The sequence below is a fragment of the Mustela putorius genome, unplaced genomic scaffold (assembly GCF_011764305.1).
Source record: "Mustela putorius furo isolate JIRA1106 unplaced genomic scaffold, ASM1176430v1.1 tig00000698_pilon_pilon_pilon, whole genome shotgun sequence".
Taxonomy (NCBI): domain Eukaryota; kingdom Metazoa; phylum Chordata; class Mammalia; order Carnivora; family Mustelidae; genus Mustela; species Mustela putorius.
Window position 1 is genome coordinate 9,844,606 of NW_025421449.1, and position 17,521 is coordinate 9,862,126.

The 17,521-nt window shown below is 54.5% G+C and overlaps 1 protein-coding gene across 3 annotated transcripts in view; it reads right to left on the minus strand.

The window, feature by feature from the left end:
* Nucleotides 1-6,185: 6,185 nt before the first annotated feature.
* Nucleotides 6,186-17,521, minus strand: part of ZCCHC24 (zinc finger CCHC-type containing 24) — a 60,514-nt gene continuing 49,178 nt past the window's right edge. The window contains exons 3-5 of one of the 3 annotated variants that reach the window (XM_045083558.1): nucleotides 16,734-16,898; nucleotides 16,522-16,640; nucleotides 6,186-10,401 (exon numbers count right to left, since the gene is read on the minus strand). In XM_045083558.1, coding sequence (XP_044939493.1) covers nucleotides 10,032-10,401; nucleotides 16,522-16,640; nucleotides 16,734-16,898 — 654 coding nt within the window. In that variant the 3' untranslated portion in view covers nucleotides 6,186-10,031. Of the gene's footprint in view, nucleotides 10,402-16,341; nucleotides 16,383-16,521; nucleotides 16,641-16,733; nucleotides 16,899-17,521 lie in introns of all 3 variants that reach the window. The other 2 variants (XM_045083557.1, XM_004765309.3) reach the window with 2 other exon arrangements.

Sequence of the window (17,521 nt, forward strand, 5' to 3'; positions counted from 1 at the left end):
AAAGACCCCAAATAGCCAAAGCAACCATGAAAAAAACAAAGCTGGAGGCATCACAATTCTGGACGTCAAGTTACGTCACAAAACTGTAGTGATGAAAACAGCATGGTACTGGCACAAAGACAGACACATAGACCAATGGAACAGGATAGAAAACCCAGAAACGAATGTGCAATTATATGTTCAATTACTCTTCAACAAAGCAGGAAAAAATATCCAATGGGGAAAAGAAGTCTTTTCCACAAATGGTGTTGGGGAAACTGGACCACTTTCTTGCACCATAAGCAAAAACAGACTCGAAACAGATTAAAAACCCAAATGTGAGACCTGAAACCATAAAAAATCCTAGAAGAGAACACCGGCAGTAACTTGTTGACATCACCCATAGCAATTTCTTTCTAGATATGTCTCCTGTGGCAAGGGAAACAAAAGCAACAATAAACTGTCAGGGCTACATCAATATACAAAGCTCCCGCACAGCAAAAAGAAACACCAAAACTAAAAGGCAACCTATGGAATGGGAGAAGATATTTGCAAATGACCTACCTGATAAAGGGTAAGCATTCAAGATATACAAAGAACTTGTTAAACTCAACACCCCAAAACAGAATAACCCAACTGAAATCGGGGCAGAAGACATGAATAGACATTTTTCCAAAGGAGACATACTCATGGACAACAAACACATGGTAAGATGCTCAATATGACTCATCATTGAGGAAATGCAAATCAAAGCTACAACGAGATGTCACCTCACACCTGTCAGGATGGCTCAAATCAACGACACAAGAAACAACAGGTGTTGGCGAGGATGTGGAGGAAGGGGAACCCTCTTGCACTATTGGTGGGAATGCAGGCGGGTGCAGCCACTCTGGAAAACAGCATGGAGGTTTCTCAAAAAGTTAAAAATAGAGCTACCCTACAACCCAGAAATTGTACTACTAGGTATTTACCCAAAGAATATGAAATTCTTTGTAAATTCTAAAACAAAAATACTAATTCATGGAGATACATGTACACTGATGTTTACAGCAGCATTGTCTACAATAGCCACACTATGGAAACAGTCCAAGTGTGCAACAGTTGATAAAGAAAAAGATAAAGAAGATATATGTGGATATATATATGTGGATAAAGAAGATATATGGATATATCTCACTCAGCCGTAAGAAAGAATGAGCTCTTGCCATTTGTAAGGACATGGATGGAGCTAGAGTGTTTCATGCTAATCAAAATATCCATCTGAGAAAGACAAATACCATATGATTAGACTCTTGTGGAATTTAAGAAACAAAACAAATGAGCAAAGTGAAAGGAAAAAAAAAAAGAATGGGGAATGAAAAAACAAACTTTTAACTATAGTGAACAAACTGGTGGTTACCAGAGAGGAGGGGGGTGGGGGATGGGTGGAATAGGGGATGGGGACTGTCATGATGAGTGACAGGTGTTATAGGGAAGTGTTGAGTCACTATATTGTACACCTGAAACTAATAGTACATTGTATGTTAACTAACTGGAGTTTAAATAAAATCTCTTCTTTTTATTCATTTGTTTATTTATTTTTAAAGATTTTATTTATTTGAGCAAGAAAGAAAGAGCAAAAGAGAGCATGAGTAGAGAAGAGAGGGAGAAGCAGACTCCCTGCTGAGCAGGGAGCCCAATGCAGGACTCGACCCTAGGACCCTGGGATCATGACCTGAGCGGAAGGCAGATGCTTCACCGACCGAGCCGCTCAGGTGCCCCCAAATAAAACTTTTTTACAAAGGTAAAATGATTGACTTTTATAAACAATAATGCTTCAAATCCTTCTAAAAGAAAATGACAAATACATTACTCAACAAAGAAGTGCAATCAGCTGTTAGACAAATGAGGCAGACTGTGTGCTAACAGGGCAAGAGGATGATTTAGACAATGCTGGTTACAGAATAGCATGTCAAGTATAATCCCATTAACATGTGTGTGTGTGTGTGTGTGTGTGCATGCATGCCTGCGTGCGTGTGTGTACATCCCACGCACACAGATTTACGGAAGCAAAAAGGCTGTGGAACGGTGTGATCAAACCCCTGACAGTAGTGATCTTTGGGGAAAGTTGGGCCTCTGGGTATTTTCACATCCTAGTTCCTATTTCCCTGTGTTTTACCTACTTCATATCGTGCATGCATTATTTTTATAATAAAACTCAAGTATTTGCACTTGACAGTATTGTTCCTAGGTGCATAGGCGATGAGGCAGGTAGCCCTGTGCCGATGAGGTCAGGACTTACCTGGAATTGGAAAGGAGAAAAAAATTCCCCCAGCAGGAAGTTGCTGTTCTCAGATGTAGCCACCAGAGGGCAGCAGAAGAACGGCCCATTGTTTCGAGAGACCTGAGAGGCGGTGGGGCTTAGGGGGGCGGGGCTTCTAAACCAGCGAAAATGTCAGCAGAGAGAGCATGACCACAAGGTTTGTAGCCGACTCCACTGTGGTGCAGGGCTGGGGTCAGGTTGCAAAGGAGAGGAGGAGATATATTTTAGGCAGAGGCCTCTTGCCTCAGCCCTAGGAGGAAACTGAGGCAGAAGCCGAGTCTGCCCTGAACAGGGTGTGGATGCCTGGGGAGCCGAGTAGGATGGCCTCCTGCCCCAGGAACTGACACATCCAAGTCCCTTCCCAGAAGCCAGGCCTGGGCTCCACCTCTGCCACCAGGTCCAGGGGAAGGTCTCAGAACACAGAGCGGAGGGGGACCCTGGGGAGCCCACTTCCGAGGCAGCACAGGCCAGGGGCTGTCAAAACCTCTGTGAAGGCGGCAGTAGCTAACAGTTCCTGAGCACATTCTCGCTGCCAAGCACTCTGCCTTCTTTTAATCGTAACAGTGACCTTCAGGGAGACAGACCGGCATTATCCCGTCTTACGAGAGAGGAAACCGGGGCTCGGAGGGGGCAGTGACTTGCTCAGGACGACAGCTGATGAGCTGTGGTTCCGTGTCCAGTCCATCTCACCCCGAATCCCGGCCAGGATGAGGGTGGGCAGGCAGAGATGGAGGTCAGGGCAGGGGCCATAGTCCCAGACTTGGACCTCAGATGGCCCCGGGGGGTGGGGACACAAGAGCTGTGCGAAGGGGCCCTGGAGGCTCAGCCCGGCCTCAAGGTGTGACCAGAGGTGGGGGCGGGGGCTTGCTGAGCAACTGGTAGAGGGGACGGCTGCTCGGCTCCCAGCGTGGACTGCGTGGGGACAGGAGAAAGTGCCCTTCGCTTCCTGGCCGAGATGCAGGATGTGGGAAGGTAGCTGGCCTGCGTGTATGGCTCTGGAGAGAAGGAAGAGCAACGATCTGGGGGAGGAGGTACAGGTGCTGGGCCTGGGGTGGCCTGGCGGGCCCTGGGGGTGGCGGAGGCAGAAGCAGTGTTCCCCCTCGTTGCCCTTAAACTTTTCAAGGACAGAGGTGGCTGCCAGATTGGGGGGCTGTGAGGGGGCTGGGCTGGGGCTCTGGCTCCCACACAGGCCCGCTCCCCACTCCAACAGGGCTCCCCGCGGGCCGCAGCCGGTTGTGTCTGTGGGCGGGTGTGAGTGCATGTGTGTGAACGTGTGTGAATACGTGTGTGTTGGGGCGAGGTGAGTGTGGGGCTTCTGACAGCTCTGGATAAAGTGAGTGAGTTTAGAGGGGCCTTTGTGCCTGAGGACAGACTGTTCCTGGCTCTGCACAGAGTTCCAGGAAACAACCAGATGCCTGATTCTGGAGGGGGCAGCCCTCCCCCTGCAGGCCGCCTCCCCTTCTCCTAGCCCCTCCTGCCCCTTCTCCCTCTCCCAGAAGCCATGGGGGAGCCTGGCCAAGGCAGCACTGGCCTGGGAACCGCTTGGGTGGTGTTTGGATCCCTGACCCTGGTTTCCCAGGCCTCAGGGAGAAGGGTCAGGGTGTCAGAAGGCAGGCAGGGATCTGACTCCCAGCTCACTGGGGGGACCAGCCACAGCTCAGGGCCCTAGACCTGGAGCTCAGGCCCAGCGCTGCTTCCACACCCCCGCGTGGGGATGGAGAACTCGGGGTTCAAACTCTGCCACTGCCACCTACCTGCCGGGTGACCCTGGGCAAGCCTTTCTCCCTGAGGGCCTCACCATGGCCCCGACAGAAATGTGAGGGGTGCAAATGGGTGCAGCCTCCGAGGGAGGGAGGAGCCGGCCCAGCACATGGCCACCTTCCCCAGCCCACTGACACCCCTTTCTGAGGTGGACTGTCCACTCTCTCTGGGGCCTTGCAGCCAGCTGTCTCTGGACACGGACATTAAGTCTGACCGGAAATCCTTCCTGTCCAGGGGAATTACTGGTTTGCACAGCTCTGGGAGATGTCGAAATGCAGGCTGTGTTTGCTTTGGGTTTGTTTTCTTTCCACGGAAGACAACACCAAACACACATACGGGCGCGAACACCCTGGCATACCAGGGCAGATAACCGAATGTTCGCCCCAAAGCCCCAGCTGGTGCACAGAAGGCTCCCTGTGATGCCTGCAGGGCCGGCCAGTGGACCTGGGGGTCCTGGGCGGGAAGCTTGGTTCCCACTCTGACTTCTGTGTCACTCTGACTTCCTGTGTGATCTCTGGGAGGTGTCTCTGCCTGAGTCACAGACAATAACATTAAGGGCGCCAGGTCCCTGGCAACCCCCCCTGGGTGCCAAGCCAGGCACCGGGCCGTGTGCTTACAAAGCCCTCTGATCTGTCTGATCACCACACTATCCCTGGGGAGGCCCAGGGCTCAGAGAAGTGGAGGACCATTATCCCCAGAGGTGGCAGGGCTGTGCGGCACAGGGGCACTCTGACAGGGCAGGGCTCTGGTGCTCAGATCTGTTGGGATCCCTACTGGGGAGGGCAGTGGGCACCGCACAGGCACTCTGAGGAGATATCCCCTCCTCCTCCTACCGTGTGGGGGTTGGGTCCCCTTCTCCACTGCCCTGCTCAGCTCTGATTCTGAGTTCAGGTTGACTCTGGCCCTGTCAGCCACGTCACCCACACTGAGGGTAGGCATCTGGGGGTGAGTGTGCCAGCAAGCAGGGAAGGGCTGGTGGCTTCTAGGAGTCACTGGGCACTCCAAATAACACAAGGGGAACATTCCCTATTCCTGAAGTCGGGGATCTCTGCTCCTGCCTGTCCTGTGCTCCTCCCCCACTGTGGTCCTTAATCCCAAGGACCCACACTTTTTCTCTGCTCTCAGAGGCTGCAGTCTGGAGGTGAGGGCTGGCCCACAGACACACGATCGGACCTATATACTATCTATAATTTCAGTAAACTAGTTGCCAAAATTTAAAATTGGAAAATTTCACATAACCACCTGGCTTTCTAGGACCACCCCCCTCCAACAGTACCTGGCCGGAGCTGAGGATGGGGGCGGGGGGCGCCACCAGTGTGGCCAGAGCCTCTGCCCACCGGCTTCCGCACCCCTGACATCACCACTGGCCCCACAGGACCGCGAGAGACCATTTCAAAACCTGGCATTTCTCAACCTTGTACATGGGACTTCTCTGGGGAGCTTTAAAGACCTGAGGACACAGGCCAAGTCCTCGAGCATCTCTCAGGTGGGACCACAGCGCCCATGGTGATTCCAAAGAATAGCAAGGTTGAGAGGGACCAGAGCACTGGCCCTGGTCCGAGGGGCCCTGTGTGTGGGTAGCTTCTCAACATCCATGGCTTCCTTTCCGTGGCTCTCAGCTAAAGCCTCACCTTGTGACAGCTTGGCCTTATCCTGGCTCATTCAGAAGAGAGATCCTCTGTTCCCTCTCCTGGGGACTTCCCAGGGGGCCTGGACATTTCCATTTGCTCATTGGGTGATGCCCAAGGTCTGAGGCCCAAATCCCGGGCCTGGCAAGAGGGCCAAGTGTGGCCACGGGCGGTGGGGCCCGGGGTTGTTGCCTCCAAGGAAGATTCACTCCTATATATGGTCACCCGGGAGTCCCATTGCTGAGCTAACGTGTGACCTAATGTGCTGACAATCTCGCCCAGTCTGGGCCTGAGTTGGGAAGGGCCCTGAGTCTGGAGAGTGTCCACGTGGGGGCAGAAGGGCTGGGAGCAGGCAAATCAATGGCATGGAGGCAGGGCAAGGACCAGGTGCCCCAGACCTGGGACAGGAGAAAGGCAGCTCCGAGTCCTTCCCACTCGGCTTGGCCTCACGCATCTGTGCCGACGTCCAGCTCCCCCTGATGCTCTGCGTAAACAAGGAAACCCACGAGCCACTCTTGCTTTTAAAAGTTCTTTTAATACAGCATGAAAAGGCTATATTGCTATAGGCAAGCCGTATACAGATTTTCCAGGAATAAGGCACACAACGGAATGCCATCCCGAGGGCAGCCCTTCGGAGAGACCGGGAGCCTTCTCCACGCACCCTCCGAGCCGGGCCCACGGGTTCTGTTTGTCTTTTTAGCTGGACACACACGTATTAACAGATACAGACATGGACAGGGTCACCACACGGGAACGAGGAGGTCCGACGGCAAGGTTGGCAACAGACGGCGATGGGCCCTTCTGCCACCAGCCCTTGGGGACGGCTCAGCCACCTCCCTGAAGGCCGGAACGCCTCCCACACTACCGTTTAGTTGTTGTTCTGGGCTACAATGTAGTGATGTTGGATTAAATATGCATTTAGAGTAGATTCAAGTCTATTTGATGCTGGAGGCAGGTGTAAGGGCTCTGGTTGGCACATCCCAGTTCAAAGAGCATGGGGTCCAGAGGCGTGGCTCCAATGACAAAGCTCCAAAGAGGGCCGTGGAGAAGTCAACCTCCTGTTTACTCTTCCCTCCTGGGCCCTGCTGACCGGAGCCCTCCACCAGGCCAAGGAGGCCATCTTTGGAGCTGGCCGACCACGGAGGGGCTGGTGAGTCACCTAAGCTGGCTGTGTAATACTGTTAGGCCCCCTCTTTCCGTGGCCCACTCCCTGCACCCCCACAAAGTTAATAACCATAATAACAAGATAATAATAAGAAGGTGCAAAAGAACAGATTACAATGCTGTGTTTTTACCCTCAGCTGGAGAGGCTCAAAGGGGTCACTATTCCCTTTTTGGCTACATTATCTAATAATAGCTTCCCTTAAAAAAAGCAATACTTTCCAAAATACACACATGTATAAATACAGGACACGAACATATTAATAAGTCTAAGCACTCGAATAATATGCTTGGCTACATAATACTGATATTTTCATCCAAGGAAAACAACACAGAATAACAATATGGCTTAAAGAATTGCAAAGATTTTTTTTTTCTCATCAGAATTATGTACCAACTTCATATAATATTCTATGTAGACAATATTTCCTTCTTAATGTAGTTCAGTTGCATACTTTTTACAGATCAAAGCATAGTAAAAAATCAAACCAAACACAAAATGAAACAAACAAACAAAAAAAAACCAACAACAAACCCAACAATAGGAAAAAAGAGAAAAGTTCTCACCATAAATATTTTCTTGCAGCTCAAACAGAAGGTTTGCAAAAATACTTCCAGACATCTTCATTTGATATTCTGGTGCCCTCCTGAAAGCTCCGAAGTTTTTGAAAATGCCTCTCTTTATTTTTTTTAAATCTCAAAAATCAAGCAATTATATTTTTCTTTTTCTTTTTCTTTTTTTTAAAAAAAGGCCCTCAAATATATACAGACAAAGATAACCGTGAAGTTTTTTTTTTTTTTTTTTCGGGAGAAGGTAACAAATTCAGTGTTGTGAGAAAAATTGGTAACCAGAAGAAATTTTAACATCTATGATTTTTTTTCAAAATACACACATAGTATTTTTCTTAAAAAAAAAAAAAAGGAATTCTGTGTCAAGTATAACTCAAAATAAATACAAATTCACAAGTAGAACTATCGAATACTTCATACGGGTTAAACGCCGTTATCTCTCAACTAGGTCACCAGATCTACTAACTGCAGGCGATTGTCCCTTTTGAACATACAAGCCACACACTTTCTTGTCTCCCGGGCTCTCGGGCCCTCTGAGCACTTAATTCTCACAGTACCCGGCTGGGGCTGCCCACAGAGAGCCCCCAGATTCAGCCAGAGCCATGCAGGGGTGGGCAGTGCAGAGAGGGGCTGCCTTGGGCAGGAGGGCCCAGCCCCCACCTCGGCCAGCTCTGCACAGACGACAGACAGGCCTACTGGGAAGGTCACTTTGGGGGGATATCCCATTTCCTACTGGCCCCGGGGAAGGTCCCAGCCTTCAGCAGTCTGGAGCCTTCGTTCTTTTTAGGGTGTGGGCTGCCCTCACCACCGCAGCACGGTTGGCAGGCTCTGGGTCTCCCGGGACCCGGTCCCTGGAAGGGCTGGGTCCTGGTCCTCACAGCAGAGACCAGCACACCGCCCACCACTGCGGACACCACCTTCCGCACGGCACCAGGGTGACTGACAGTGACAGCTTCTCCTTGCGGACAGAAAGCCTTGGGCCGGGATGGCTACAGCTCCCCTCGCCACCATGGAGAAGACAGGGGACACTGGGAGGGACTCCGCGGTGGCACTCCCAGTGGGAGGTAGGGTGTTCACAGTTGGCTGCGGGGCCCTCTGCCCCTGTGGGCAGCGCAGAGGTGGTCACGGGCTCAAGCTGGAGCAAATAGCCTCTTGTTAAGTGCTCAGAGGACACGCCCCCCCCCCATCGCCCCTGCAGGCACGCCCCCCGCCCCCCTCCCCAGCTGCAAACACACTCACACCATCTTTTCAACTTGCTCCCTGGACCCCTGGTTATCACTTCCCTCTAACCCCTCAGTTGTACACAGCATTTTCATTTGAAAACAAAAGGCGACCAGGCCCCAGTTGGGTGACCTTGAGCCGTGGTAAACACTGAATTTCAGGCCCATTGCACGGTCTGAATTGTTTGTTTGTTTGTTTGTTTTTCCACAGAGGCATAATGTTGGGGCAAAACCAAGTGACCCGGTCCGCCAGCCGGCTCTCTCCCGCTCCCTGGGAGAAAGGAGAGATGAGGGGGCAGTAAAAATAGGGCTTCTCACGGGGGAGAGAGCAGCGAGGCGAGCGTGATCCCTCCCGCCAGCCGGGACTGCGGTCGCCCTGACCAGCGTGACTTGCCCAGAGGCCTCCCTGCTCCCTTGGGAGGTAGGAAATCATTGTCCCATTTTATAAACGAGAGGTTCTGTAGCTTACGACGGGTCGGCCTCACGTGAGGGGGATTCTTCTCCCTCATTTTTGCAGAGGTGGGATGGGGACATCAGGAAGGGCAGAGGTTACAGGTGGTGACAGGGGAGGACAGGCATCCCTCCGCTGTGTTCAAAGTGACCGACGGGGGACCATGTGCAGTGTGGGGCTTGGTGGGCCTCTCCGGACAAAGCTTCATGGGAAGAACCGAATTGGGCCTGCGCACCCCGGAGACCCTCCCTCACTTAACTAGCGGGCGCCCTGAGGGTCCAGAGTCGAGAAGTCCTTCCTGAGGCCTCCTCGTAGTGTGTGAGCAGCAGGGCTGGCACATGAACCTAGGTCTCCAGACCACCAGGCCAGTGTCTGTCCTGCCAGAGGGCCTTCCACACCGGGCCCTACGGCCTCCATCAGGGGGTGGACCCCAGTGTGGGTGTGGGTGAAGGACAAGGATAGGGAAGGGGCCTGACACAATCCAAGCACAAAATCTAATCCCAAGTGGGGCGAAGTGTGTGGTGGGGGCGGGGAGAGGCATTGTCTGATGTGTCCCAGGCCACACTGTGGGACACTGGCCAACATTCAGCGCCTCCCTGTCCCTGACCTCTGGGTCTAGGGTATGCAATGCTAATGACATCACAGGCAGTGGGGTCTGGGGCTCATGGTGGGCAGAGGGCAGAGATGCCCACTCCCCAGCAGCTGCTAGAACAGGGGTCAGCTTGCCAGGATTGCTGACTCAAACAGGACACAAACGTAGGGCTTTTCTGAGAGTGGCTTTGCACACATGGCAAACTGGAAGGTTGTGGGCAGAGAAGGAGGCCTGGCTAGTCTTGGGGAGACAGTCCCCTGCAGGCTTTGGGATTCACAGTACATTTAGTGCACTTGTGGCCAATACAAGGCTGCTCACCCCAAAGGGAGCCTCAGAGGAAGACCGCCGGCAGGGGACACCAAGAGCTTTATGGGGTCCTGGGTGCTGACCTCTGCTTACCCCTGTCCCCTCCACACAGACCCCAGGCCCACCTGCAGAGAGCCCCAGCATTCGGTGGGGGCAGCCACGTCCGTAACACTGTTTGGCAACACACATGGGACGAGAACCTAAGACACCGCCGCCCAGGCGTGTAAGGCTGCAGGACACACGGCAACGAGGAGAGGCACAGGGAGTGGCGTCCCCTCCGGCCGCTGGGCGGGCGGCTGCGGGCATGGTGGGCTGGCTCACTGCACCCGGCGGCAGTAGTAACCAAGCACCTTGCACTTCTCGCAGAGGTGCTGGGGGTGCTCCTTGCTCTGGTCGGACACGTCCAGGCCGTCGGGCTTCTCCAGGGGTCTCTGCAGAGAGGAAGGGGGAGGGGAGAGAAAGACAGGAAGACGAGAGATGCAGGGAGAGTGAGACAGATGCAGAGAGAGGGATGGAGAGAGCACAAGATAGACAGGGGTGCGGGTGCCCGGAGACAGTCTGGGGTCCCCGAGGTTGTTTCCCTAGGGACCCGGGCCCTTCCTGCCTCTGGCCTGTGGCAAGTGCTTAGCCCAGGGAGGAGGGGCTCTTGGACCCTCAAGGTCTGGATGCCACTTTGGCCTCCCCCTGGACTGTCAGAGCAGCCACCCCTGAAGCTCATGAAAGCCCAGGACACAGGCAGGACGGTGGTGCACAGACATTACCCAGATGAGGAAAGCGAGGCCCAGAGCAGGGAGGACCCAAGCCCATGTCTCCTAACCCAGCACACTCGGCACTCTTGCCCAGGCGACCTGTCACTGCCATGCTTCGGGCTTGGGGTAAATGAGCTCTTGGCTCTGTGAGGTTAGTAGCCAGTGTCCCTTACCCCAGGGTCTGGCACAGTCCTTGTCCTGTCCGTTGAGTGGCCAAAGGAGCAGAACTCCACTGTGTCCTAACAGGGAAACTGAGACCCAGAGAAGGGAGGTGGCTTGCCAGACCTGTGATGCTACTCACGCACTTTGTGACCTCAGGGGGGCCTCAGTTTCTGCATCTGGAAAGTGGGCCTCATCGGACCTCAGTTGTGGAGCAGTGGGAGGAATTGGATGTCTAGATGTTTGTAAACTAGGCAGCATTAGGCACGCAGGAGAGCACTTATGGGACATAAGGAGCTTCCTGCTCCCTCTTTCCCTCCCATCCTGGCTCGCAAAAGCCAGCAGAGACTTGTTTCCCTGGAAAATTTATGGAGGCTATTAGGCACACCTCCTGAGGCACATAGTCTCTTGGCTGGCAGTCGAAGCTCCCGCCCAGAACCCCCACCTGCAGAAGGGTCCCCTGCCTAGATGTGGGGGGATGCAGAGGAAGCTGCTCAGGGACAGCTGGGACCTACATGCTGAGGAGAGGAGGCAGGAAGCACAGGCTGCTTCGGGGCCACGGACCTTGATGTCAGTGGCTGTGACCGGAGATGGTCCTGGAGGGAAGCCACGGGCAGACTGTAATCTTCCCCAAAGCAGTACACAGGCTTTTGGGGCCCGTCATGCAATCCCCAGTCTGAAGCAGATACTGAGAGCAGTCTGGGAAATGAAAGAACCCTAAACCTCCAGGAGGAGAGCACAGAGATGACGGAAGGCCAAGGTCCAAGGTCCGAGGGTCACAAAACCCACCTATGTGCTTCTAAGCCTAAAGCCACCCAGAGAAGGCTTGCAAAATGGACAGGAGCCTTGGCCTCGTCCAAAGGGCCTTAACATGACCAGCTTTCCTGGCCAGGGGAGAGGAGGAAGACTTTAGCTTTGTGTCAGACAGGGGCTTGAACAACCTACAAGCTGTGTGACCTTGGGCAAGCTACCTGGTCCCTCCGATTGTCCATGTCCCCGTCTGTAAAAGGGGGCGTTGGCAACACTTTTCTCGTGATGTTGTTGTTACAACTCAATGAAAAGAAAGACCAGAGCAGAGCTCCTCACATAGTTCATTGTGATTACTGATGGGCGGGGGTGTACCACCAGGGAAAGGGGCACTGAATCTGTGATTCCAAGCTGAGCGGCCCGGAAGGCCTCCAGACCTGCTGTCCCAGGCATCTCAGGAAGACCGACAGCAGCCCACGGCATGGCCTGCAAGCCAGGGCTGGGAGCTCCCTGCCAGCCAAGCTGCCTGGCTCTAATAAGGGCTTCCTGACCTGGAGCTGAAGTCTGGCTCCCTATCCCTTTTCCCACCATCCCTACCACACAGGGGCTCCCACAGGTCTGAGAGGGACAGTCCTCAAGTCTCCCCGCCCCCAGGTCAAACTCGGCCTGGTTTCCAGCTCTCCTCCCCAACTGTCCATGCTAGCCAGGGCACCCCCCTGAACCAGTCTACCGGGTGGGGCCAGAGAGGCCAGAAGAGGCAGGTCCCACACCACCCCTGCCCCCATGGTTTACACTCCACAAAGCATGGCCATGCAGACCGTACACCTAACCAGACAACCTCGCTACAAGGAGCCTATTACTATCCTTAAGTATTACAGATGAGGAAACCGAGGCTCCAAGACGGTAAGGGTCTTGCCCAGGGGCGTGCAGCTTCCCCTATCTACCCGGGGCTGTTGGGTAAGAGCTCTCTGCTCTAGAACCTCAACGCCCCCTTCTGTAAGCCGGGCAGAAGGTTAAGAACACTTAGAGAGTGTGCGTGACAGAGATAGCAGGGAACGAGACGACTGCCTTAAAGCACTTTATGGTCATAAAGAGCTCTGCAAGACTTAATAATGGCTGTGTGACCTCTAGAAGCTACTTAACCTCTCTGTGCCTCAACTTCCTCTTCTATAAAATGGGGTAACTAAGAGTACCTACTTGATAAGGGGCTGTGAAGAGTAAATAAGATAATTACCTGCAGTGTCCACCAGTATTCCCACAAGGGCTTATTGCTGCTATCGCTAATACTATGGAGGACTGGGGGCAGGCGGGGGGCAAGGGAGCTAGCTGAGTCCCCGGGGAAATATCCCTGCCATAGCCTCACCACCCCTCCTCCTTGGCCATGACCCCATCCGTGCTCTTGCCCTCCACGGGTCCGGGCTCCGCTGAGTGGAGGAGCTGGGGGATGCTGTCAGGACTACTCCCGTCCAGTGAAGGAAAACCTCCAGCTGCTGGGATAGATCACCCCGGGGCTGTCCCCACCCCCAGCAGGGAGGCAAGGCCCTTCAGTGTTTTCTTCTCCTGGGGGGCAGGGGAGCTGCAGCTGGAGCCTGACGGGAAACAGATGTGGCAGGGGAAGGAGGAGAGGGAAAGTGGAGGGTTCTCAGGGGATGGATGCCGTACAGGTCAGAGCTCAGTGGGGGGCGTGGGGGGAGGGACAGGCGGCAGGAGAAGTAAAGGAGCCCCTCTCCACCACGGGGGGCTGGGGGGTGGGGACTCCAAGTCCTCCTCTCAGGGCACCCCCCCCCCGCCAGCCCCCCTGTAATCTCCCTGAGGGAGAAGGGCCAGGTGAGAAGCACATGGAGCCCAGGAGAGGGCCCCTGTGAGAGCAGAGTTCAGCTCAAAGGAAAGTGCGCTCTTAATTCAACACAGGGGAGAAGGGGTTTTTGGACTGGGATCTCAGACCTTCTCAGGAATTGGCAGGAAATCAGGAACCAGGACACCATGTCTCCTTTAAACTGCCACCCTTGGCCCCAGACCCTGGACATGTTCCTACAATACCAGGCCTACCCAATGGGTCATCAGGCCTGTCCTGGCACTGCGAGGCCTCGGTCTCCCCCCTCTTGACGCCATTAGCATGTGGGCCAGGAGACCCCTGTCCACTGGACTGCCTTGGCCAGTTTTGAGTCTGTTTGTCCGCGTGATGCAGTGTGGCTGATGGGAACCACAGAGACCCTGGGGTTGGGGGGAGGGGTGGTAGGGAGGGTCTGCAAACAGAGGCAGGGGAAGCCAGCATGAGGGACATGAAATCACACAATGTTTCCACCACAAGAGTCTGCTCAGACGGCTCCCTCCTTTCTCTACCTGCCGCCCCCCACCACTCCGACCGTGCTCCCGGTAGAATAAAGACCAATTTCCAAGCCAGGGCTTCGGAGCTACCCCCATGCAGCCTGGCCCCCACCTCTGACCACTGCTTCACCCCTCAGCTCCTCCAATGCTCTGTACCTGACCCTGGCCTCCCCACTTTGCAAACGCTGTTCCCTCCCCATCGGCCACTCCCTCCCAGTCCCCTCCACCCTCCCCCAGAGCTCAGCCAACATCAGTGCCTTCCCCAAGAGCCTCAAAATCCACCTGCCTTTCCATCCTGCCTCCAGCAGACCCCCAACCCCTGCTCCCACCATCCTTAGTGACTCAGCCTCCAGAGGGAAGACTGGCCCCAGCCCTGGTTCCTCAATGCCCCTACAAGGTCATCAACATGACCTCTCCCACTGCCCCCTTGGCCACACCCTGGACGTGGTCTTCTTCAGAACACTGCTCTCTGTGCTGGGCAGCACCCCCCCGCACCGACCTCCCTGTCCATCGGGGCCCCCCTGGCTCCCCAGGATCATACACCATCACACTTCTGCAAACACACCAACTCTGCAGCCTTCTACCCTCAGAACAGCAGTCCTGGCGAACCTCTGCCCTGTGCCGCTGTCCACAGACTCTGGCCCGCTCCTGCCCCTGCCCCGTGACCCCCGCTGAAGCAAGTTCATAGAACCAGGCTGGTAGCGCTAGTGACAGTTATGACCTCACACCTCCCTGGGCTGGGGACACAGTTCGATCTCTCTGGGAGGCCCACTTCCTCCTTCATCCTTCTCTAAGGCCACCCCACCCCTCCTCACCTTCACATCTAGTTGAAAACCTCCTGTCCTGTTTCTCTTGAGAAGACAGAAGCCTTGGAAGGGAAGCCCCTCTTCTCTGCACCAGTAAACCCACCAACCATGTCCCTCCCTCCTGTGCCCATGGTAAGGCATTGCCCTCCTGTCCCTGCATCATCAACTTTTTGCCTCCTTCTGGCTCCTTCTCATTTACCTGTAACACACTTGAGCTCTTCCCATCTCCATCACACTTGCCTCAATGCCATCTGTGTTACCGCAGCGACTGCCCCATCGCTATGCAGCTCTCTACAGTCAGACCCCCTCAAGGGAGTGGACCGTGAAGGTATTCCCACTGCAGCCCAGTCCCACCAACCCCTCCCTCCCCCGTCATGGCTCCGTGGCCACTGCCCCAGCCAGTGGGTCGCTGTGAATCCACATCCCCACTCCGCCCTTATGCCTGACCTGCAGGGTATCGACTTCCAGGATCGCAGACCCAAGCTGCAGTTCAACAAGGTCTCCAGGTCAAAGTGATGCCCAGGAAGTTTGAGGACCACCTCCTTAGTGCCAAATCCTCAAGGCACTTCTCCATGGCCAGGATCCCTGACATCTCTACATGAGCCTCACCTGTCCCCTCAAGTGGCACGTCCCGACCCCAGGACTCTACACTCCCTAGTTCTCCTCCTTGATGGACTTCTCCTCCATCTGACCCCTCAGTGCTGGGATTCTGCAACACATAATCTGGGGAGTTCTGTCTCCACCTCGTCTACATTCTGCAGGAAATCTCATCCACTTCTTGAATACCTTAAGGTCAATGACACCCAAGTATGTAGGAGTCACCTTGATTTCTCATATGAGCTTCAACATAACAAATCCAACTGCCTTCTTGACATTTTGACTTAGATTTCCAGACACATCTCAAATGTAACATGTGTATCAAAGAACTCTTGGTTTTATTTGGGACACCTGGGTCTTACTCTGGCTTGCCTACAGTCCAGGTTGCCCACCCCATAAGCCCTCTTCCATCAACTCAGGCTGATGACCGTTCTCATGGGTTCGGGCCCCTTCCTCACTTTCCACATCCAACCCAGGGACACTTTGCGTCTGACCCAGGTCCAAGGCCACCCCTCTTCCCAGCATGCATGGGAATATAGCCATGACTTTTCCACTGGTCTCCTCATTTTTGACCACCCAGATGTACAACGACTAGTCTCTGCATACATCAGAAGAGTCATCTCAAAATAAAGCTGAAAGCTCTATTGCTTGTGGGTTCTGAGTGGCTCCCAAGACTGGGAAGCACCCCGTTCAGCTTCCCACCCCATTCCTCCCATTCCTCTTGTTCAGTTCTCCTGATACTTCACTGAGGTTTGGGCCTTGAGCATCGAAGTCCATAAGGCCACAGGGCATTTGCACCTGCTGTATGGTCTTCTTGAGATTGCTGCCCCCCACTTGTGACAGGTCTGGCTTCCTCCCATCCTTCGGGTCCCAGAGTAAACAGACCTCCTCTTTGCAGCCTGCAGTGAGTGGATCCTCCCTGGGACAAGCTGCCTTACCACGTCTGCCACCCCCCCGCCCCACCCTCCAACATGCCCATGTACACCTTGGCCACCAGCCCCACGCGTGGTGCCTGGAACACTGGAGCTGTGGGCGAGCAAATGAAGGAGACGTGTTTTCTGCAGCACGCTGTTGCCCCCGCATTCCCACTCAGCCTGCAGCGGCACCCCAAGCTCAGTTTCAGAACTCGCCTGGGTCTGCAGTCTCAGGGTCTTGCTGAACTCACCCCTTTGACCTCCTCCCCTTCCCAGGGAAGTGGTGACCTCTAACTTCCATTTCAGAGGAGACCAACAAAGGGCCAGCTTGGAGAGGTCTGGTCTCATCCTTGTCACATGCAGGTGTAAGCTAAGGCCCAATAACGATCCAGGTCAGCCCCCAGGCCCTCATGAGGGCCCCTCTGGCCACCACCTCCTCCCCCCCAAGCCCCGCCCCGCTCACCTGCTTATGCGGATACACGTTGATGTGGCACTTAATGCACTCCTGCCCCATGTTGGCCCACGAGTTCCCGCTCATCCATTTTCTCTTGCACTTGGGACACTTGTACTCGCCGAAACAGCGCTTTTTGCCCTGGTACGGGGTCAGACCCTCACCTTTGGGGCGAGCCTAGAGGACAGGAAGCAAACACAGGGCATTGGGGCCCACCAGGCCAAAATGATGCCCCTACAGGATCCCCACAGTCTTCCCTGTGCAGGCAGGGGGTAAGGCACTTTTCACCCCCACCCAGAGAATGCCAAGGCCAGCCCCAGAGCGCGCGCGTGCACACAGACACACACACACACACACATGCGCGGGAATCCCAAGGCTAGGAGACCCACACAGGGAGTCAGAGAACAGGAGGTGGTGGGCGAGTCACATCTTTTCTAGATTTCAGGGAACAAAGTACGAGACTATGGCCAGGAATGACTTCTCTGACTCACAGCTTAGAAAGGCAGCTAGCAGTTCCATGTACCTGTACACAGGTGATCTCTGGCATGCCCTGTCCCCTCCGGAGGTGTGGTCTGCATGGTCGTTGGTGAGACAACAGGGGCGCAAGTATGCAATCTGGGATACAGCGAAGGGGTGTCTCCCCTCCCCCGGGGCCCAGCCACCGGCTCCCCTCCTGGAGGCCACCTCCCTTTCCTTCCCACCAGCCCAGAAGTGGGCTCTGCATTTACAGACACACACAGCACACACAGACACACATGCGTCCTTGTCCCTTGCTCCATGGGCACACCAGGCATTGATTC